We start from the raw sequence: 24,192 nt of genomic DNA, 5'->3' as shown, positions 1-24,192 counted from the left end.
CCCCCCCCCCCCCCCCCCCCCCCGCCCACTCCCCAGTGACCGATGTGTGTATATCCGCGGTGCCTGTCGTGTATATCCCCAGTGCCTGTTGTGTATATCCCCGCCAAAGCCCATCATGTATATCCCCTAGTGAAGGGCTTCATCGGAGGCTCCACTAATGATGTCACCTAGCATGGTGACGAAACGTCTGAACGAGAACAAGCAGCTCAGTGAGCAAATCAACAACCTCACCCACAACTCAAGCTACAGATCTTTGCCAAAACTTTAAACTATCCCCCAGTGCCTATCGTGTAAAACACCATAGTGCCCATCATGCATTGTTACATGTCACTAGGGTAACACGCTGGAAATGAAGCCCCACTTTTGCCAGAGTCTTCACAAAAGTTAAAGCTTTATAAAAGTACACAGAATTCTCCAATTTACCCAACTCTCAAATGCAAGTTTCCAGAAAACACAGGCCAGTTTTCAGTACTTAACTGGAATGTTTAAAACAGTGCACAATATAGATTCTGATTAAAAACATTTACACATAGATTCTATAGGTAAATAATTATGAACTTTTGTTGTATAACTCTACTAGCTAAAGCTCTACTCTGTATAAACTCCTCCTCTACACACAAAAAACGTGGGTGTTCTGGGTGGATGGAAGGTCTGACAAGGCAGTTCAGTGGGCCCTGTGCTTTGCTGAGATGATTTTTTGAGCTTCCTTCTCCAGACACTTTTACATGTTTGTAGGAGGCACAGGGTGACTGATTCCCATTTATAAATGTCTGATTTAATAACTCAAAGTCACAGCTTACAGCAACTGGATAGGGGAAATAAACTGGCTGATGTTCAGGCTTGAGCTATTTACTGCACAGAACAGTGAGAGCTGCTGCCTTTATGGAGATCCATTTGGTCTGCCAGAAAATTCACAGCCCTAAGGTGTTACCTACGTGGGAGCCAGTCAGATAGTTGTTAGCAAGCAGAAGGCCTTTATCATCAATAACTATACTACAGACCAATCATCCACTTGTTGCTGGTCAAATCTCTGTTCATACACTCCCTTTGGCTCAGCTCTTCTGTAAGCTAGGATTCAGTGACTACTTGTACAAGCAGCTGTGTAAACAGTACTTACAACGAGTCCACATTAATGGCTTTGAAAAGAAGTGCAGTAAGCTTTCAACAATCCTTGGTTTTAAAGTTCTTTTCCCATTTCAGTCCACACTCCAAAATACCAGAAAATAATAAGATACAGTCTTTACAGCACTATCCATTTCCACCAGTTCTGCACTACCTGTTAATGCCAACTCTCACACTGTGCACCGGGGCCAATTCAACACGTTTGCCAACATACACTGTGTTTGTCCATGCCTAACAGACTGCATCTACAATAACCGTGTATACAGCCCGGGTGAGAGTTTCCAGCCTAGCAGTGACCCCTGTGAGATCTGTACCTGTGAGGTAAGAGCTGTCTTATCGTTAAAACTAACTGGGAGTCACAGTCTGAACTTGGAGCTGCAGCAAACATCAGCGATCTGACCGATTCTCAGAGCAAGCACCCAGACTGGGGATAACTCCTTCAACAAGGAACAGCTTGGATAGAGAATAACAGTGGCATTAAACTGTCTAGATAGATGATGAACCAGAGACATTAACAGATCAGATTGATTTACCATAACGTTGTTGAGATCTTCAGTAGAGGGAATATTCTAGCATGGGTATAATGAATGTAGTCATTTTGTAATGTAAAGGAATGGTCTGTGGTTCAGGGAGGGTACAGAGACTCCAGGGAGGGCACCATCTGCAATTGAGGGGATTCAGAGACCATAGGGAGGGTACAGTCAGTGATTGAGGGGGTTAGAGACTGTACGAAGGGTACAGTATGTGATTGAGTGGGTACAGAGACTGTAGGGAGAGTACAATCTGTGATTGAGGGGGTAGAGTGATCCAGGAAAGGGGGACAATCTTTGGTTGATGGGGTACCTACCTTGGGCAGGAGGGCAGGCTGCTGGTGAGAGCTGTTGTGCATGGAGTGAGAGCATGTAAATGAATGACCAGCCCAGTGAGTGAATACATTGATTATCTCCACTCTGACAAACCCTGGCACCAACATTGTCTCATGGCTGCCTTATAGTTGGCCATCCTCCATTGTTCAAATCAAGTCCAACTAGAAACAATACTTCTCTCTGCTCCCTCCCTCCATTCCCCCCCCCCCCCTCTCTCTCTCTCTCTCTCCCCCTATTTCTCTCTCTCTCTCCCCCTATTTCTCTCTCTCTCTCCCCCTCGCTCTCTGTCTCCTCTCTCTCTCGCTCGCTCTCTCTTGTCTGTCTCTACAGGTGATGCTGGATGGAGAGCAGCACTTACACTGTTACCGTCGTCAATGCCCCAGTCTTGTGGACTGCCCAAGGAATCTGATTGTGGCTCCGTCGTCTGGTCACTGCTGCCCCAGCTGTGCGCGTGAGTACCCACTGAACAATGTGCTGACTGGTCCCTCCTCCTCGAGCAATGTTGGAAATCTGAGCATTTTATGTCATCTCAATAATCATTCCCACCCTTCCACTGGGATAGATATTCCAATGGTTAGCTACCTCACAGCTGAATTATTATTGAATCATTTCAGCAAATTATTGCAAAATGGAAAGACTTGTATTTAAAAAGCACCTCACACCATCTCATATTATCCCAAAGTGCAGTAGAGGCGATGGAGTAGTTTTAAAGCATTGTTGTAATGTAGGAAACTCTACAGCTAATTTATACGCAGTAAGCTGTCCCAAACAACACCATAAGAATGATCAGGCCATCTGCATTTGGTGATGTGAGTCAGAGTTCACAAAAAAACCAGGGACTGTTAGACCTTAAACAATAGGAACAGGAGTAGGCCATTCAGCCCTCGAGCCTACTGAGCCATTCCATTGGATGTGACTAATCTGACATTCCTCACGTCCACTTTCCTGCCATTTCCCTCTAACTATTGATTCCCCAGTTGATCAGGAATCTATTTGTCTCAGCCTTAAATATACACAAGGGCTCTGCTCCCACAGCTCTCTGTGGCACGGAGTCCCAAAGGCTCTTAATCTCAGAGAAGGAATTCCTTCTCATCTCAGCATTAAATTGTGCCCTTTATTCTGACTCTAAGTCTTCTGGTCCTCCTCTTCAATAAAAGATTCCACTTGAATCTTTTAATCTGAGAGGGCAGACAGACTTCAGTTTAATGTCCCATCCCAAAAGATAGCACCTCCAAAAGTGCGGCACTCCCTCAGTACACTCCCTCCAACAGAGCGGCACTCCCGCAGCACACTACCTCCAACAGAGCAGCACTCCCTCAGTATATTCCCTCCAACAGAGCGGCACTCCCGCAGCACACTACCTCCAACAGAGCAGCACTCCCTCAGTATATTCCCTCCAACAGAGCGGCACTCCCTCAATACATTCCCTCCAAAAGTGCCGCACTCCCTCAGTACATTCTCTCCAACAGGACAATCCTCCTCCTATCGTGAAATCAAGTGTTACTCTGAATATTCTTCAAGTTTATGTCTGGTGCAGTGGGGTAGGGGGTGGCGGTGCAGTTTTGAACCAATAGTCTCACTGTCTCTGATGCTCTCTGCTGAGGACAGGCTGTATCTCATGTGCGGCCTCGGTCTCTCTCTCTCTCTCTCTCTCTCTCCCCCCCCCCCCCCCCCCCCCCCCCGACCCTTGTTGCCTTTACTCATTCCCAAGCTTGATGCACTATCAAGCTGTTTGCAGGTGCGTCTTAGACCTCACCCCAGCTATAGACACAAGAAGACTCTCAATGCTTATCGTTTAAAGGGTCAGCTGTTTGCGCTCCGAATGTTCACCTCTGAAAAACAGTCAATTGAACTTAGAGATTTTGGTTGGGATTGAATACTGTTCATCTTTGTCACAGAGCCACTGAGTAACTGCACTGCTGAGCTGTTTGGAAGTGAGCTGCTGTCTTCTGCTGACCCCTGTTATAGCTGTCATTGCAAGGTGAGTGCAACAACGCACAGGTTGGGATAAATGGCTAAAGGGTTCTGCATAAAGAAGAATTGGGCCTTTCCCAAGGCATCAGTGAGGATCCATGAGACTTGACGTCTTGTGCCATCACCTCTGGTCCCATTTCCTTCAGTCCCCCACCCCTCAGGCCCCTTCTGTCACCGCCATTTAATCAGACACAGACATAGCATCATGGCCATTGGGACTTCATGATTATAAAAATACAACTGGCTAGATTCCTCCTCACCACCTTTCCTGTTTCTCACTGATTTCAATTGAACTGTAACCAAAAATCTCCAGTTTGTGTCAGGGCCTTTGGGTTTGAGGACTGAGAAATCAATCGTTGTTCCTGCCCCCATCAGTGGGGTTTATATACAATAAGATTCACAATGTTACAGCAACTGCCTTAGGAGCGTTTGATGGGGCAATATAGCAGGAGCTTTATTCAGTGTCTAACCCCATATCCTGGGGGTAACTGACAGCCGCAGTGTAGAGGAAGTTTCGCTCGGTATCTAAACTTATGTTGTACTTCTCAATGGGACAGTGTAGAGAGAGCTTTACTCTCTATCTAACTCAGTGATGTATCTGTCCTGGGAGTGTATGGTGGGGACAGTTCAGAGGGAGGTTTACTCTGTATTGATTTGGTTCACTAGTGTCCTTTAGGGAGGGAAACAGCCATCCTTACCTGGTCTGGCCTACATGTGACTCCAGACCCACAGCAATGTGGTTTACTCTTAACTGCCCTCTGGGCAATTAGGGATGGGCAATAAATGCTGCCTGGGCAGCGATGCCCTTATCCCTTGAATGAATAAACAAACCCCGTGCTGTCCCTGTTCTGGGAGTGTTTGATGGGGACAGTGTAGAGGGTGCTTTACTCTGTATCTAACCCATGCTGTCCCTGTCCAGGGAGTGTTTGATGGGGAAGTGTAGAGGGTGCTTTACTCTGTATCTAACCCATGCTATTCCTGTCCTGGGAGTGTTTGATGGGGACAGTGCAGAGGGTGCTTTACTGTGTATCTAACCCATGCTGTCCCTGTCCTGGGAGTGTTTGGGGTCCTGAGGGAGTTTACTCCACATCGAATCTGTTCTCTGCTGAAAAGGTTTGATGCTGCTGCTGCTTTGCATCTTAGCACGTGCTTAAAACACGGTAAGTCGTTGATACTGTGGAACTTGTGGCAGATCAGATATGGTGCTGGCTCTTTACTGATAAACATCCTCACTCTCTGTCGCCAGAATCCGAGGGTGAAAGACCAGTGTCTGACCCTACCCTACAGTGACCACATTCAGACTGTGTGACCATCGATAGTCTGGAAGCAATCCCTGTAAGATGTTGCAGGAGTGAAGAAAGTGAATTGGACTTCCTGAAGGGCTGCAGCTTGGTGTGTTGTGGGGATCACTGTGTGAGAGCAGGAATGTCGTGTTGCTGAGTCAGGACAGGCTATACGTCACGGACTGAACATGAACCCATTGAATGATGCAGTGTGTTTATTGCAGGATTTGACCTGGATCTGTATCCATCAGAGCTGTCCTTTATTGAGCTGCTCCATCTCTGAACAATTCACTCCAGATGGTTCCTGCTGCCCAATCTGTGATGGTAGGATTATTCCCAATTATCCCTCTGATTCTCAAACGCTCGACTGCCCTTCAGTTTATTTCTCCCCCCACAATTTTTGTTCTAATTTCCCATTGTTCCCACAGCTTCACTCTGTATCTAAACATGTGCTGTGTCTTCCCTCAGAGTAGGTCAGAAATCACATGACTCCTGGTTATAATCCAACAGATTTAAAATCACAAGTTTTCAGAGGGTAGCCCCTTCGTCAGGTGAAATGATGAAAGCTTGTGATATAAAATAAACCTGTTGGACTATAACCTAGTGTCACGTGACTTCTGACTTTGTCCTCCCCAGACCAGCACCAGCACCTCCACATCATGGCTTCCCTGGGAGTGTTTAACAGGCTGCTGTAGGGCAGGGTCTAGAGGAAGGAGATGCCTAGAGTGTTAAGCACCGAGGGGCTGTACCCTTTGGGGGACACAGAGCTCAGGCAGCACTGCCCGTTTCTCATTGGCTCAGCAATCGATCACAAGTTAGGGATAGCATTCCAGAGCCCGAGATCCAGTTTGTCCTAGGGTCAGAGCCTAAGTCCCTGTGACCACTAGTTTGCACAACCAGGATGCATTCTGGGTGACACAACCCAGTCTTGGCCATGCTGCGTTCTTCCTAAGGAAGGACAGCAGGAATGTTAACGCTAAGAATTCCCACCTCAAATCAGGAGCCTTGGGTCATTCCAACATCAGGGCACTGAATCCAAGGTGTGTTAACAGTTGCAAAAAATGTTTTCTTTATGTTATCGAAGCCCACTTGTGTGAACACAGATATCTCATGTTGCAGGTCAGTGGGTTGGTACTAATTTACTGTAAGGTTTTGCCATTTTTAAACTTACAAGAGAAGCCAAGAGTCATGTGCCAATAGAATACATCACTGTTATTTCAAGAAATACTCAATTGTCCATGGATTGGTGTTTGGGTGCTTTTTGTGAGGTTAATGCCTGTTAAATGTTCTTACTGTCCGGCTATTGCTAGGGCTAGGTTCAAAGAAGCAGAGCTGACTGCTTAAAATACAAACTACATCTGTAAGTGACAAAGCCATGATTGTAAAGTGTATTGTACAGAACCCTGAAGTATCATCAGCTTCATAAATTGAGCACAGAGTACAAAACCAAGACATTTTGCAGAACCTATATAAAACAGATCAAACTCACTGTGATTAATGATCCCAACTGTGAGCACACGTAATATACGAGAGGAGAAGTAGGTCATTCAGCCCACTATGTTTGGCCCACCATTCAGTGAGATCACGGTTGGTCTGATATTCCTCAATTCCATTTTCATGCCACTTCCCCATACCCCCGATTCCTTTAATGAAAAAGGAATCTCTGTTTCAGCCTTGAATATACTTTATGACCCAGCCTTTTGAGCCCTCTGTGGTAAAGAATTCCACAGATTCACTATTCTCTGAGATTATGCCCTGAGGTCTAGACCTCAGGGCATAAGGGGAAACCACCTCTCCATATCAAAGCCCCTACAAATCTAATATATTTCAAACAGGTTGCCTCTCATTTTTATAAACTCCAATGACTACAGGCCCGACCCCCTCAACCTATCCTCAAGACAATCCCTCCATAACCGGGATCAACTTAGTGAACCAAATCTGAACTGCCTCCAATTTTAGGAGATGTTCATGGTATTCTAGGTTTAGCCTAACTTGTGCCTTGTATAGTTTTAGTGAGATTTCCTTAGTTTTACACTCTTTTGCCTTTGAATTCAAGGCCATCATCCCATTTGCTTTCCTTATTGTCCACTGAACTTAGATGCTGGCTGTTTGTGATTTATGCATGAGGACTGCCAAATCCCTCTGTGCTGCAGCTTTCTGCAGTTGTTCTCCAATTAAATAATTTATAGTTCCTCTATTCTCACATTTCCCTTCATTGTATTCCATCTGCCAAATTTTTGCCCATTCACTTACTGTGTGTGTAGCCCTCTGCAGACTTGTTTCATCATCCTCACTACTTGCCTTCCTTGTGCTTTTATGTCGTCCACAAACTCGGCTGTGGTATAGTTACTTTTCTCGATCCAAGCCATTAATACATATTGTAAAAAATTGTGGCTCGTGATCCCTCTGGCACACTGCTTTGGACCAGACCAAATCCCCTCAAAGCATATTAAGTCTAGAGCCTAACTTCTTTTTATTTTAGAGGTTAATGGAACGCATTGCATTCTAAGTGCAATTCAATTGGTTAGACTATTCGGCTCTAAGCAAAACACACTTTATTCATATACTATAGTTAAAATACAACAAAAGAAAGAAGCAGTTGGAATAACTTAACTCTACTGGAAAACTTAACCAAATAATAGGTTATTTAACTACTAAACAGTTTCTAAGCTGATCCAATATAGTATCAACCTTTGGCATACCTTTGACAAAAGGCATGTTCAGAAAAATAGATTGCCTGACAGGCAATTCTCCAGTCCAGGAGGAAAAATATTAAGAGAAAACGGAGAGAGAGAGTAGCAGGGTGAGATGTACTGCAGCTTCCAAACCCAGCTTCAGAAGCCCAGCAACAGCTGCTACTGAAACTAAAACTGAAAATCCTGGTTCTGTGGGAGGTTGACCCCACCCATTCAGGCTGCTCCTAGTGTTCCAACCTTAGAAAAAAAAACCCAAGGCTTCTCAAACTGTTTGCTTTATGGGCTTTGAAGCAGACCTCTGATCTCAACCTTCATAAAAAAAATCTGAGGACAAAATCCATCTCTCAAAGCCATAGCATTACCACAGCACCACTAGGTAGAAGTTGCCATCCCAAAATGCTTCTTTTATTCCAAATCCGAGTTCTGTTCATTAGCCAATCCTCTATTCATGCATATTTACAGCTCCTAACATCATGGGTTCTTATCTTATTAAGTAGCCTAATGTGTGGTACCTGACACAACATCTTCTGAAAATCCAAATACATGACATATACTGGCTACCTTTTTATCTATTCTGCCTGTTGCCTCCTCAAAATAATACTTGTCGAGCATGATTTCCCCTCATGAAGCCTTGTTAACTCTGTTTGATTATATTATGCATTTCTAAACGTGCTGCTAGTACATCCTTTCTATTAGATTCTAACATGTTTCCAATTGCAGAGGTTAAGCTAACTGATCTACAGTTATCTGTTTCTTGTCTCCCTCCCTTTTTGAATAAGAGTGCTATATTGGCAGTTTTCCAATCATCTGGGACTTTCCCACAATCAAAGGTTTCTTGGAAGGCTACTACCAGTGCATCCATTAGTTACTCCTTTTAGTATCCCTAGAATGTAACCCATCAAGACCAGAAAACTTATACTCGAATGACATTTAGCCCCATTATTTTCCTTTGTATTTTTCTCTCATGGTAGTTATTACATTTACATCCTCTCTGCCTTTTGCCTCTTGATTATTTAGTGTTTGTGCAATGTTGTTCATATTTTCCATGGTGAAGACTGATGCAAAGTATTTAATTCACCTCCTCTGCCATTTCCTAGTTCCCCATTATTGTTTCTTCTGCCTCATTCTCTAAGGGGCCTGTGTTAACTTTGGCTTCTCTCTTCCTGTTCATATATTTAAAGAAGCTCTTGCTATCTGTTTTTATGGTGCTTGCTATTTTGTTCCTCGGTTTTTGGTCATCTTTTATTAGCTTTTAAAAATTCACCAATCCTCTGATTTACTAATAATCTTTGCCACACTGTTTATTTTCTTTTGATTTAATAACAAAGGATGTGGAGGTGGGCAATAAGGGGCCAGAAACAGGAGTAATAGCAAGGTTCATGATTTCTGCCTAGCCTTAGTGTAAAGGGAACTTCACTTGATATCTAACTCCATGCTGTAGCTGCCCTGGGAGTATTTGATGGGATGGTGCAGAGACAACCTTACACTGTATCTAACCAACTGTGTTCCTGATCTTACTCTTTCCCTGTTCAATCTGCAGAATGTGTTATTGAGGCTGAAAACCGGCGTGTTTCTGATGGTGAAACCTGGACCGATTCTGTCGATGAATGCATAACATGTTCCTGCAACGTAGGTTACACACATACTCACTCCCTCCATCACAGTTACTTTCTCTCTCCGTCTTGTAATTTCAGCATCTCTCGCTCTCTCTCTCTCTCTCGCTTTCTCTCTCTCATTATTTCTTTCTCTCTCTCTGTTACAGTTTCTCTTTCACTGTCTCTGTTACGGTCCATCAGTTTCTCATAGTCTCCCACAAACACACAATTACCGTCCTTTCTAATGCTTACTTTTGTTTGGTCTGTTATAGCTCGGACACATTGAGTGCCATATTGAGGAATGTCTCTCTGTTACCTGTCATGATGGTCTGATCAAGGTCCGTTCTCCAGGGCAATGCTGCTATGAATGCCAAGGTAACTGGGATGTAGGGTCAAGGTTGGGGTTTACTATTTGTCACCATGGGCAGAATATCCCCTCCCTGGTGTGACAAAAATAAGGGTAAGCAAGATGACTAAATCATAATTATAGGGAGAGGCTGAATATTTTCCCTGGAGTGCCGGTGGCTGAGGGGTGACCTTATAGAGGTTTATAAAATCATGCGGGGCATGGACAGGGTCTTTTCCCCTGGGGTGGGAGAGTCCAAAATTAGAGGGCATAGGTTTAATGGGAGAGGGGAAAGATTTAAAAGGGACCTAAGGGGCAACTTTTTCATGCAGAGGGTGGTGTGTGTAGGGAGTGAGCTGGCAGAAAAAGTGGTGGAGGCTGGTACAATTACAGCATTTAAAAGGCATCTGGAAGGGTATATGAATAGGACGGGTTTAGAGGGAAATGGGCCAAATTCTGGGAAATGGAAGTAGATTTATTTAGGATACCTGGTCAGCATGGACAAGATGGACTGAAGGGTCTGATTCCATGCTGTACAGCTCTATAACTCCTGAGACAAGAGTCGGGGGGAAAACAAAAACAGATACGCCACATTGAGAAATATTCACCTGATTTTGTCCTTGAGCATTAAATGGTGAGTTCAGAATCTTGCCCACTAGTGGTACATTTCCATGCATTCATATTCATTAATACCTGCCATGTTCATATTGCACTTCCAGTTTTCCTTTCCATCAAGAAACAAGATTAAAATCTCAACTAAGCAAACAGAGCGGGTACCTGGTGAATTGCCCCATTAGTGCCCATTGCCGCTCTCAGATTGGCACATTCAGCTTCTCTTTTCATGGAACCACATGTTCTCTACAACTCCTTCCTTGGTCAGAGAGTATGTTCTTCCTGAACCCTCCATCCTCAAAGGCCCAGTCTCACGGCATCATCATCATCATATTCTGTCTCAGTCTAACTCAGCCACAACCTCAGGGCTTCAAGCACCTGCTCAGGAGGTGAGTGGTAGTGAAGGCCTCTACCAGTAGGCTTCTCCAATGCATTCAGAGACGGCCAGACAGACCTCTGTATGGGATTCCTTGCTCTGACATGGACCAGGCATCTTCTGCATCTTAGGCTTCTTGTTAGTCCACAAGACCTTGGGTGCTTACTTCGAGATATCTGTGGGTTAGCTTGTCAAAGGGGTGAGTGCCTGGTGGGGTGAGGGTGGGCTACACGCAATCTGAGGTACTGTCACAGTCACATCAAGGGCCTTGTCTGATTACAGTCCAAGGATTTGGCGCAGTCAGGCATTTAGTCCTAAGCGATCTTGGGATTTGTGTCCTTCCAGTAGATGGATTGGGCCAAGAACAGTCCTGCAGATTGAGTGCAAGCAGTCTGCAATGACAGGTAGGTCATTTGGGGAGGTCCATTTGAGAGATCAGTCCATTTGGGTGAGCCATGGTCAGTCATGGAGTGTATGGTTTCTAACATCAGGGGTCCTTTCGGGTCAAGACCATGGTATTGGGGAAGTGGGCACATCAAGTCTAGGAACGAGTTTCATTGTACTGGGTCAGTGAGGAAACGGCCACAGTGATAGGGGCCAGTTAAGGATAATAGGGGGGAGAACCTCACACTGGGGACTGGAAGCTTTCCAAGTAGGGGCTGCAGGGTTTGATTCAATCAGATCACTGTTACTCTGGCCTCTACATGGGGAAGGTGTTGGTCCAGCAGCAGAATAGCACCCTCCGGAGGCAAAATGGACCAATTTGTAGTGATGTAAAGGGGCTCAGCCCAAAGTGAGGGAGGCTGAAGGGTCTTTGAGGCCACAGGGACAGCATTACACAAGGGAACATGAAGAATGGAGAGAAATGTGTGCCACAAGTTGCTGTCACCAGGATAAAGTTTGAGTTTTTTCATGTCAGATCAAAAGTAAACTATACAATAACTTCACACACGGGCAAGAGATGCATGCGCATTGGAGGAGTAAGTAATCATTTTCTTCTGTGGGGTGGAGGGCCCTACTTTGATCTTGAGGCCCTACAAGGGACATTTGCATTAACCATGCCTTCACTGATTTAGCATTGCTTTCCGTTTGCCTTCACTTTCCACTTCACCTGGAGGACAGTAATTGTCAAAGCTTATAGATAACAAACTGTGTTCTCAAGCAATCATAAGCATTATCTTGTGTGTATTGATTGCTTCTTTTGTCATGTAAGCTCAACAAATCATCTTACATTGATGATCTTAAAGCAGAACCTGATGTTCCCAGTAGTGAGTGTTGCAGTACTGCTCCAGCTGAGCAAGAACATGGACTGTGATATGGGAGGGAGGTTTTGGTGGATTATAGGTTGGAGTCTACTCCCAGTGGAGCCCTAGACCGTGTGGGTGTCCCCTGTGCAATTGGATGCAGTCACATACCATAGAGCTCAATGTTGAGGCATCATGATGAGCTCCTTGGGAAGCCTCCACATCACCCTATGTGAGGGCGGGAGTATTAAGCTTTATTGGTATGAACATGAGAGCTCAGAGATGTCCCTTCAGTAATGTTGCGTGATCTCTCTGATTTTGCCCTCTCTGACCACCTCCTAACCAAACTGAAATGCCCAGTGCAATGCACTGTGGTCTTGTGACCTTGCTCAAGAAACTGGAGAAGGAGACAGCGGCTACAAGAGCAGGAGCTTCCAGAGGGAGACACAGCAAGTGAAGATCCACTGAGGAGTTGCAGGGAAATGGTGGAAACGAAGGCTCTGCTGCAGTTATCTACAAATCCCTGAACAACAGGGATGGTGAAGATTAAGGATGTCCCACTCCACCATCTCAGAGACGCCATCTGCTGAAAGAGGACATACATTCACAAGGACTGGGTCACAATCCCATCCTAGTGGCTGTCAAAGCTGCTCTTGATTTATATGCCAGTGGCTTGTTTTAGGAAGCAACTGGTGATCTCGTTGGCACCTTGACCCATCAGTGCATCTGGGGTGTAACTGATGCCAGTTTCACCAGAGCTCACCTCGTCATATGCTTCCCCCTTGTCAGTGAAAGCCAAGCAGTGAGAGCATTGAAATTCTCTACCCGTTGCTGGCTTGTCCCAGGGCCAAGGTAATATTGATTGCACCCATGTTGCTTTGAGAGTGGCCTATCATCAACCTGTAATATTTGAGAACAGAACAGAACAGGACAGGACAGGATTCTACTCTGTCAATGTCCAAATAATTTGTGACTATCAAAACCACATTTCAAAGCTCTGCATCAAATATCCTGAGAGCTGCCATGACTCTCACCCGCTGCAGCATTTCAAGGTGTCCTGCCTGTTTCCAGGGTGCTGGGCCAATACAGAGACCAGGAGGACCCCTTCGAACATCGCACGTGACAGCTTTTCAAAAAGAAAATGCAGGCAGATGCACAATGAAAGATGCTGCTCACCCTTCCACCAGGGACAAAGTGGAACACACTGTAAGCTTCCTAAAGATGCAGTCTCATGCTTGGAATGCAGTGGCGGGGCCCAGACAGGATGGCCCTCATGATTATGGTGTGCTGTACTCTTCACAACTTGAGCTGTCAAGGAGCTGGGGCCTGGGTTGGGTGAATACCCTGGATATGAATAAAATGGAGGATCGAGGATAGTCTTGTGATGTTGAAAATGAGGCAGATAATCAGGATATCAGCCAGGAGGAGAATCGAGCAATTGCAGAGGCTGAGAGCCTAGAGACAATCTTACAGCTACCCATTTGCTGGATAATAAGCTGGTTTCAGAATTAGTTTGATTATTTCAGAAACTGCAGCTTATCCATAGAGCAACCCCTCCTTAGTGCAAAGGACATGTCAAACTTTTTTGTGCCTTGGATCACATGGGCTGTTATTTTCCTGACTAGTCTGCCTTGAGTTACGTTGCTAAAGGCCACATCCACAATAAACACAGCACTCTCATCAATGTTTCTGGTTATCTCCTCAAAAAAAAACCTCCACCAATCATTTCCAAACATAACCTTCCCGTAACAAACCCAAGCTGACCACCTCAAAGTGCAGATGTACTTTCAGGATCATCTCTAACAACTTCCCCACCATGGAGGTTAGACGGACAGGCCTGTAATTTCCTGGTTTATCCCTTCCTCCGAATTTTTAAATCATGGGATAACATTAGCAGTCTGCTGGCACCTCACGCGTGGCCAGAGAGGGTTTGAAAATTACTGCCAGAGCCATAATATCTCCTCTCTTGTCCCCGTCAATAGCCTGGGCTACATCTCATCCAGGCCTGCACATCTGTTCAGTTTTAAAGCTGCTAAAACCAACAGAACCTACCCTCACCAACTCTGTCTCTAAATATATATAAAAATATATGTCTAATATATATGTATCATTTCTTCAAATAGTCCTTAGTCCCTCACCCTGATGTCTATAATTGTGTCACCATTTTTTCTTTGTAAAGACTGATGTAAAGTATCCATTGAGAACTTTCTTCCAGATCCACACCCCGATTACCTGTCTGCTGTCCAATGGGTCCTACTCTTTCCCTAGCTATTCTTGTAGTTCATGAATGCTTTTTAAAACCCTTTGGAATTTCCTTCTTGGATACCCGCCCCCCCCAACAACCACCACTGTACCCCATATTTCTTATACTTCTTTGGGGAGTAGGAACCCTTGGTATGTACCAGAAGGCTCTTTCTTTAGTATTACCCTAACCTTTGTATCCCTGTTGACTTCCAGGATTCCCTGGTGCTGGTCCCGCCCTTGGTCTTTTCGGGATGGTATTTCCCTATACTCATGCTATTTCCTCCTGGAATGCATCCCATTGCTCTGACACAGTTTTATCTGCAAGTAGCTGCTCCCAATTCATTTGGTCCAAATTATATCTTACCCTTAGTAAAATTAGCCTTTCCCCTGTTTAGAACTCCAGTTCCTGGCCCATCCTTCTCCTTTTCCGTAACTTATCCAGAACTGAACCGAGTTATAGTGTCTCTGCGGCAGCTTCAGCATCAGCCAGTGACTCCATGTGCATTTCCTTCCACATTGTGGGGGTCCAGCCTGGAATTCCAATGGGGGCCTAGGTCCTGGAGCCCAGAGCCATGAATCAAAATCATTTCTCTTTTTTAAAATTTTTTTTAGTATTACATTTGTGGAAGGACTGTTATTCTGAACTTTTTTCTTTTTTTTCTAATTTATTGCTGTAATTTTGTACTTTTGGAGGTTTGTAATGCTGGACTTTTTATTTTCTTCTTTTCTTTTTTCCCCCCTAAGAATTTGTACCTAAGAATCTGCACCAAGGTACCTTTGTACCTAAGATGGCACCGTAAACTTGTAAACTTCTCACTACTCATGTGACTACATGTGACAATAAAGCTAATACATTCATTCATTAAAATCCAAAACGCTGCCTCCTGATACACCTTCCATTAGTCCAGGCTCATTTGTATACATTAGGTGCAGAACTGACCCCTCCCTCGTTGAACTTTCTATATCCTGGCTAAAAATGTTCTCCTCTATGCAGGTTTAGAATTTTGCTCTCTCCCTACCTTGCACACTAAAATGATTCCAGTTAATATTTGGGTCGTTAAAATATCCCCAACTATCACAGCCTCATTATTTGATTTGATTTAGTTTATTATTGTCACATGTACCTGAGTACAGTGAAAAGTTTTGTGTTGTGAGCAGTGCAGGCAGATCATGACATACAGATCAGAGGCTGTTTAGACAAAGCGAGGCATACAGGGTTACAGCTGCACAGAAGGTGCACAATAGCAAAATCAACATTAGGTTTAAAATTAGAGAGGTCCACTCAGCTGTCTAATAACAGCGGGGAAAAAGTTGTTCTTCAACCTCTTGGTATGTGTTCAAGCTTCTGTTATTTTTATGCTTCTCTGAAATGTGGTTGCAGACTTGATTCAATATCTGTCCGTGACTCTGCTATTATTAGTCAACCACTTCCTTCTGCTTGGATTGTGAGAGGGTGATCCACATACACTTTGGTCCATTACCATCTCGCAATTCTAATATTCCTGAGATGTAACAGCGCTGCAGAGTCCTCACATCTCCAGCATCCAGGTTCCGAGGAAATAACTGAGTGCACACAGGAGATGTGAAGGGAGAGATGTGAATTTTGTAATCGAGGCGTTGGCACCCAGAGTAGGTCAGTGATCACAGTCAGAATATAGGCAGCAGCGTGTTAGTTGAGCTGATGTTTATGGATAATGGTACATTGCTAGACCATTGGAATAGTTTCTCTCTTAATTAACTGACACCCTCTGGAGTATAAGTCCCAGATTTCAGGCATTCTCATTTGTGATTATCAGACGCAGTGATGCACTTGTGATGCACATTTCCACCCATAGACAGTGTTGAGGAACAGGGCGCCTCCTGCTGGTCACCCATCTAATCCTGAGTGATCTCAGTGTGGCTCATTGGCCATCGCCAGCTAATCCACCCCTGACCTCAGATCATTCCCAGCTCCCCCAAACACAATCAGCTCACTCCATGCAGCCCAGTTAGTGTGTATGCCCCTGAACTGACCCGAGCATCGATCCAGGTGGAGAGGGAGCCAGGGTTTACCTTTCAGGAGATTCTCAAGGCACGGGGATTTATTTTTTTCACTGCTATCTCTGAGCTTCATCCTGTCTACAGATCCCCGGATTTCCTGCAGCTACCAGGGACAGAAGTACCAGTCGAACCAACACTGGGAAGTGGATGAATGTACCACCTGCACCTGTATCTCTGGGGAGGTTCACTGTCAAACCGAGCACTGCCCACCAGTTACCTGTTCATCGGTATGTTCAGGGAGGGGCTGGCGTAGGGGTGGGTACTTTATATACCAGAGCAGGAGCTCGGGTCAGGCCTACCATTCAGAGAATTCCAGGGTAAAGTCAGTACAGTCACAATCTGTGTACTTGAATTAGATTGTACAGGATGAAAGATACCGGGGTGGGGGTGAGTTACAGTCTGGAATCCAATCAAGGGCTTCAGGAGGTTTATGCACAAAATAACAGGTACCCAGGGGTGAATTCTAGACTGAAATCTAATCAAGGAGCTCAGGAGGTTTATATTCAGAATAACAAATACCTGGAGTGAATGGGGAAGAATTGGAAGAATTGGTGATGAGTAATGGGGTAGGTACAGAAAGTGTGAGCTTTCTCCTTGCCTCGCTCTCTCTCTCTCTCTCTCTCTCTCTCTCTCTCTGTTTAGGATGAGAGCCCAGTGCTGATCCCAGGAATGTGTTGCCCTCACTGCATTCCTCGCCCTGCCACTTGTATGGTGTTCGGTGACCCCCACTACCTGACTTTTGACGGAAAGATGATCCACTTCCAGGGGGCGTGCAGCTATGTTCTGGCGGAAGACTGTAAAGGAGGAGACTTCAGGTGAGTGTCTCCAACAGGCACCATTAAGCTGCATTGCTCCGAGAATGGTCACCTGACATAGCCCTGTCTGTGTGTCTCTCTGTCTTCATATCTCACTTTGTCCGTCTCTCTCATGTTCTCTCCATCCCTCTCTTTCTTGCTTTCTAGTCCCCCTTGACTGTACATTGCATTCCTCTGTCACTAGATTCCTCTTAACCTCCCACCTCTGTCTTTCAGTCTCATTCCCTTTCTATTTGCATTCACTCTTCCTCACTCGTATTTTTAATCTCTCTCTCTCTCTGAGCCTGTCACTGGCGAAATCAGCCTCTCTGCTCCTATGATGCTGCTTGGCCTGCTGTGTTCATCCAGCCCTGCACCTTGTTGTCTCGGATTCTCCAGCATCTGCAGTTTCTACTATCTCTCTCTTTCCCTCTTGTGTTTTGCCTGTCTCTCGCCCTCTCAACATCTGACCTTGTCTCCACAGTATCCATGTGACCAACGATGATCGAGGTCGGACGGGAGTGTCATGGACTAAGGAGGTGACAGTGCTGATCGGGGACCTGATTGTCCAACTTCTCCAAGACTGGCTCGTCACGGTAACCAAACAGAATTTGTCACAGCTCGGTAACCAAACAGAATTTGTCACAGCTCGGTAACCAAACAGAATTTGTCACGGCTCAGTAACCGAAGGGTTAACAATGAAGAGCCTTATACTGAGGATGGTGTGTAGTTTGAGAGAGTGCTGTAATGGAGATTCTGCTGTTAAGAATGGGACATTACTGCAAGGCATTGGTTTTAACCTGGGCCTAGGGGCCTGTGTGATCCTGGGGTCACAGAGTTACAATCTGAACCCTGGTCTATGACAGCAGCTCATTTCAGGTTGAATTGTATTGGTGTGAGAGGTTTACCCAGTCACTGATGTGTCATTCCACAGTGGCCTGTCACAGTGTGAACTCTCCTCATTCCTGGTTCTCGACTCACCGGTGGTGTTGTGTGAATTGTCTGTTTGTTTGCAGGTGGACGATCGCAGCGTGTCTCTGCCTTTTCTCAAGGAGCCATACATCTACATTGAGAGGAGAGCCAACAGCATCCTGCTCAACACCAACATCGGTGTGAAGGTGAGGGTCCAGTGACTCAGGCCCCCATCCCAGCTGCTGCACGGGCCTTAGAGAGGCATTAACCCAAGCCATGCTTACTGGGCCATGAGGGCTGAGGGGAGAGCTGACAGCTACTGAGAGAACCCAGACCACCACCCACAGATTTCACTGGCCTGTCACCCAGGGTAGAAACTAGAGGGAGCACAGAGATCGGTTCAGAAAGGGAAATGGAGAGGTAGCTGATGGATTCGAAACAGAGTTGAAGATTCCCATCTCTGTAGTTGCAGTACTATGGAATCTGTATCTGTCCTCACTCCAGCTTCACTGAGAGCTGAACAACCTTCTCCCAGAGAGCTGTGGAAAGCTGGGGATAAGGAATGGGGCATGGTAACATTCCAGAGAATCAGACTGAAACACTTTGGGAGAGTACTCGGCTTGTGCGGTGTGGTTTCAGTCCAAAATCACCATTCAAAAGCATGTACGTTTATATAGTCCTTGTCCCAGCACGGAGCTTCTCAAATGACTTTTAGTCAATTGAATATTTTAATTCTGACCACTGTTCTAATATGGAAAAGGAAGCAACAAAATTGTGCATAGCAAGCTCCCACGTACAGCAGTGTGATAATCTGTTTGAGATGTTGATTAACAGGAAATATTGGCCACAACACTGGAGGGAAAATCTCTCCTCTTCTTCAGTGTAGTACCCTACGATATTTTCTCTCTCGGAAGTTAGCAATGTAGCGTGCCCCCTGTACCGCTCCTGCAGCAGCGTGCCCCCTGTACCGCTCCTGCAGCAGCGCGGCGTGCCCCCGTACCACTCCTGCAGCAGCGCGGCGTGCCCTCTGTACCGCTCCTGCAGCAGCGTGCCCTCTGTACCGCTCCTGCAGCAGCGCGGTGTGCCCTCTGTACTTCTCCTGCAGCAGCGCGGTGTGCCCTCTGCACCGCTCCTGCAGCGGTGTGCCCTCTGCACCGCTCCTGCAGCAGTGTGCCCTCTGCACCGCTCCTGCAGCAGTGTGCCCTCTGCACCGCTCCTGCAGCCGCACGGTGTGCCCTCTGTACCGCTCCTGCAGCCGCACGGTGTGCCCTCTGTACTGCTCCTGCAGCCGCACGGTGTGCCCTCTGTACTGCTCCTGCAGCAGCGCGGTGTGCCCTCTGTACCGCTCCTGCTGCAGCATGCCCTCTGTACTGCTTCTGCACTGTGGAACATCTTTGAGCTTATTGCTTGGATCTGTAAATATCTGTTGTTTCACACAGGTCTTGTGGAATGGGAAATCTCATTTAGAAGTGAGCTTGCCTGGAACGTACAAAGGGCAGGTGTGTGGGCTTTGTGGGAACTTCAACAACTACCCCCAGGATGACATGCGGATCCGCAGTGGGCAGATTGTCACCTCTGAGGCAACGTTTGGTAACAGCTGGAAGGTGGGTCCTGAGGGCGACTATGATTGAAGCTGTGTGTGCGTGCAATCACTTGTACGGAGTATCTGAAATCCAGCTACTAATAATGTAACCCTCACTGGTGGAGGGCAAAGATTGGATACTTTCTACATTAGCAGCCAGTTTCACGGCAAGTGCATTCATTCAAACAACGGGAAAAGGACAGAAAGGGGGCTGCAGTGTGTTATTGTCACTGGGTGAGTAGCCCAGAGCCACAGGCTTCTTGTCTGAGGGTGTGGGTTTGAATCTGTCCACAATGGATAGCAACATTTGAATTTACATAATAAAAGTCTGGGATTAAAAGCTAGTCTAAAACTAACCATGAATCCATTGTTGATTGTCTTAAAAACCCATCTGGTTCACAAATGTCCTTCAGGGAAGGAAACTGCCATCCTTACCTGGTCTGGCCTACATGTGACTCGAGACCCACAGCAATGTGGCTGACTCTTTATGCCCACAGATTCAATTCAGGAGCAATTGGAGATTGGCAATAAATGCTGACTTTGCCATTGATGCCCACTTCCCAAGAAAGGGAAAAGGACAGAGCCTGCATCTTTGAGCATCCCAAAATACCCCACTTGCCAAATGTGGTCAGTGTGGTAGTGTAGGAAGAACAGTAATGTGTTCAGAACCAGAATGTCTGCTTTAATGATGCCAGTGAAGGATAAACATTGACCAGGATACCAGGGAGATCTCCCCTCTCATTCAAAATGCTGTTTTGGGATTTGTACATCTAACTGAGAGGGTAAATGGAGCCTCAGTTCATTGTCTCATCTGTAACATGGTGCTTTCAGCTGTGCGGGATCCTATACAGATTGCATTGGGAATGTTACACTCGATTATATCTTCAGGAATCTAGAATGGGGCTTGAGCTCACAACCTCAGACTCTGAGGAGAAAGAGAGCATTAAGATCAGACAGAACTGGAATGGAGTGACCAAAACACAAGTATCAAACAGACTCACACCAGACCAATGAGCTTTGTATTACACTCAGTTACTAAATCTCACAGATCATTCACCCCTGGGAGAATGTGTGTCAACAGTCAGTATTGAGCCCATGCACATTGTTCACAGCTAATCTTTCAGGGAGTGTGGAACACCAATGCAGCAGGCCAAATTGAAAGGCGTATACCAAAGTAAAGGCAAGTAATTCAATTTGAGAACAATTAATATTTCAAACATTAAGAAGCTTCAGAGGCAATTTTATATATTTGATAGGTACAGAATGGGTTAGGTACAGGATAAAGTTCCTTCTACATGACCCCTAATAAACTGTCCCAGGATAAATATAGCACAGATTAATTACAGAGTAAGTCTCCTGGTAAGATAGGTGTCCTGAACCTTCAGGAGTATTCCATTGAGCTTTAGGCAATACTTTCTGTCACAGAACTTCCCCTTTTCACTTGTGGAAGCCTAGTAGTGAAGCCCAGTGTCCCCATTTACTGTTCTGATCCCTGTCTGTTACTGTGCTCCAACATCAAATGCCTCCTGTGACTAGACTTTTCTGAACCTCTCTGATTACCCTCTCTGCCACCAACACCCCTCACCCTTCCCCCACCTCCCCCCATTCCTTTCCTTCACCCCCAGGCCATTCTTTTTGTCCAACATGGCACTGAACTGGGTTAGAGAGGCATGCTGGACTTTGAGGCTGACGTGTGCCCGATGTCACCAAGTTACATTCACCATGTTTGTGTTGGTGTGTCATCCCTGCAGGTACACAGTAACAACCAGAGCAGGCCACAGTGTTCAGACGCTGAAGACATTGACCCCTGTAAACAGGCGGGTTATCGAGCTCGCAAAGAGGCCAATGCCAAGTGCAAGATCCTGAAGTCCAAGGTCTTTGAGCAGTGTCATGCAGTTGTGCCACCCGAGATGTTTTTCAGCTCCTGTGTCTATGACCTGTGCGCCTGTGGTTCTAATATTGACGACTGCTTGTGCGATGCTTTGGAGGCTTATGCGTCTCAGTGTCGAGAGGCTTCGCTTGTCCTGAACTGGCGATCACCAACACTATGTGGTATGTTCTCGTTTGTCTACTCGAATCCAGAGACCTCTTTTAACTCCACCCCTTCCCCCCCCTCCCCAGACAACTTTCAAATGATTGGCGAAGGAGCAGTTCAAAGAGAAGGAGCAGGACCTGTGTTCTCTCGGAGGTAGTTTGCTGATTCAGAGCCAGTAGTCATAGCAACTCATTTCACACGATGACTGACAGCCCCTCTGACTGGGACTGGATTCAGCCTGACCTCCCATAGGGTGAAAGTGACCTTGTTGACCCTGATACTTGGTCATTTCTGAAAGACCGTTTGGCAGGCAGTCTCAGGCATTGATCAATGGAATGGGACTGTGTGACAGGGTTAAATAATATAAAAATAACAGGAGCAGATAGTGAGGGAGCAGTTCAGTGTAACAGTGCAACCAGTTACTTTATGATTTACCTACAGTGGGATGGATCAGGCACATTGCAATATTAAAGTAATAAAAGTAATCAGCTTGCTAACTGGACTGTGCTCTCTCTGTCTCTCTCTGTCTCCCTCTCTGTCTGCAGCGGTTGGTTGCCCCTCTGATCGTGGTTACGTGTTTGATGAATGTGGCCCTCCATGCCCTAAGACCTGTTTTAACAAAGATGTTCCTCTGGGAGTGATTGATGCTCACTGCTTCAAGCCTTGTGTTCCGGGCTGTCAGTGTCCTGCTGGTCTGGTGGAACATGAATCTCATTGTATAGCGCCAGAGACCTGTCCAAAAATCATCTATGGAAACCTGTGATTCACACAACTACAGACAAATGGACATGTGCGCACACAGATACACACACACACACACACACACACACACTTGTATACACACAAACACACACACACACAACTAGTACATTCATAGCCAGTGTTTTACTGTGTAATGGTTGATAGAAGGAAACACAGAAATAAACAGGCCAAACTCATCCTGTAATGTTGGCCAATACACTCTGAGAACAGACCAGCTAAAACCAGAGAGACAATCTCTTCAAACATATAGATTACAAAGTCAAGTACGATGGGATTCTGTGGCTGGTGATTGCACAATAGATGTACAGAGGTGCTTATATTCATTTTCTACCTTCATTCAAGTCACTGTGTCTGAGCATCAAGACTCACCTGATAGTTCTTCACTGTGTTATGTAAATTAGATTTTCAATATTTTTGTGATTGTTAAGATTGGGAATCATCGTCCTGTGGCACTATCCAATTAGAGACTGTTTAAGCAATTCTGTTTTTGTTTAAACGTTCAGAGTGGGAACCTCAGCATTCCCAAACTCAGTCACAGACCTCCTGGGCACAGATTAGATACAGAGAAAACTCTTCCTTGCACTGTCCCATCAAACATTCCCAGGGCAGGAATAGCACAGGTTGGATATAGGGTAAAGATCCCATAACCTTGTTACGATCCCATCCTATTGCTCACCAGAGCTCTGTTCATAAATTGTTTATTCCTCTTGCTGAAGAACATGATTGAATTAATAATTACTATGGAGGGGCATTATCCCAACATTCATCACAATAGTGAAAGTCCTCTCAGAACTCTGTAGGTCATGTGATTTCAGAGAATTTTAACTTCCGGAAGAAACACTAAAATACCTCCATCTTAAGTTGTTACTTAAAAACTAAAAAGAGGAAGCACTCCCCCCATCCTGTGGAGGGAAACAGAGGGGATGGATATTGCGAGAAAGGCAAAAGTGGAAGGGAGACTAACTCCTCTACTTTTCTTTGCGTAATATTGAAGGATATATTACATCAACTTGAACAGACAGATGAGGCCTTGCTAAATGTTTCCTCTCAGAGTTGGCACTGTCAACAGTGCAGTGCTCCCTTGGGAGGGTCAGCCTTGATTCTGTGCTGAAGTCCCTGAAGTGGGCCTTGAACCCAGGACCTTTCTGACTCAGGCAAGAATGCTACCACTGAGCCACATCAGACACCATTTTACTGACCTGTGAGGGTCCCAGAGCATGTGTGACAGACACAGGCTCTCAGTTGTTTGAGTACCTAATGTAGGATCTATCCATTACTAACAGTATGACCTACATTGAAAAGGTAAATCCAGGTTTGACCATCTTGGAGTGAGACTCTCCTCTGATCTGGAGTTCAGATTTAAGGTGCAAAACTTATTCAGAATTATTCACACTTACATAATCACTGAGGAGTGTTGTTGCCTGATGTACACTCTGCAATAAAACTAAGTTTTTAAACCATTGTTGTCTGATATTGTCTCAATTTGTATTTGCATCACTGTACAAGGACTGAAGTCAAAATGTGCCCTTGAGTTGTCCGAGACAACAAGGTGCAGGGCTGGATGAACACAGCAGGCCAAGCAGCATCATAGGAGCAGAGAGGCTGACGTTTCGGGCCTAGACCCTTCATCAGAAAAGGGGGAGGGGAAGGGGGTTTTGAAATAAATAGGGAGAGAGTGGGAGGCGGATAGGTGGAGAGGACTCTCTCCC

General features: G+C 45.6%; 1 protein-coding gene across 1 annotated transcript in view; it reads left to right on the top strand.

Annotated features, from left to right (window-relative positions):
* Positions 1-23,943, top strand: part of LOC109932154 (kielin cysteine rich BMP regulator) — a 132,690-nt gene extending 108,747 nt beyond the window's left edge. The window contains exons 29-41 of the mRNA XM_048609973.1: positions 1,361-1,443; positions 2,319-2,439; positions 3,887-3,969; positions 5,470-5,569; positions 9,482-9,570; positions 9,809-9,911; positions 16,483-16,625; positions 17,041-17,213; positions 17,677-17,788; positions 18,209-18,310; positions 19,544-19,708; positions 21,438-21,738; positions 22,267-23,943. Coding sequence (XP_048465930.1) covers positions 1,361-1,443; positions 2,319-2,439; positions 3,887-3,969; positions 5,470-5,569; positions 9,482-9,570; positions 9,809-9,911; positions 16,483-16,625; positions 17,041-17,213; positions 17,677-17,788; positions 18,209-18,310; positions 19,544-19,708; positions 21,438-21,738; positions 22,267-22,484 — 1,793 coding nt within the window. The 3' untranslated portion in view covers positions 22,485-23,943. The remainder of the gene's footprint in view (positions 1-1,360; positions 1,444-2,318; positions 2,440-3,886; positions 3,970-5,469; positions 5,570-9,481; positions 9,571-9,808; positions 9,912-16,482; positions 16,626-17,040; positions 17,214-17,676; positions 17,789-18,208; positions 18,311-19,543; positions 19,709-21,437; positions 21,739-22,266) is intronic.
* The last annotated feature ends 249 nt before the right edge of the window (positions 23,944-24,192 follow it).

Source organism: Rhincodon typus, chromosome 22 (genome assembly GCF_021869965.1).
Source record: "Rhincodon typus isolate 14 chromosome 22, sRhiTyp1.1, whole genome shotgun sequence".
NCBI classification, from domain to species: domain Eukaryota; kingdom Metazoa; phylum Chordata; class Chondrichthyes; order Orectolobiformes; family Rhincodontidae; genus Rhincodon; species Rhincodon typus.
Note: the sequence above shows the minus strand (reverse complement) of the source record. Positions and strands in the feature narration are given on the sequence as shown.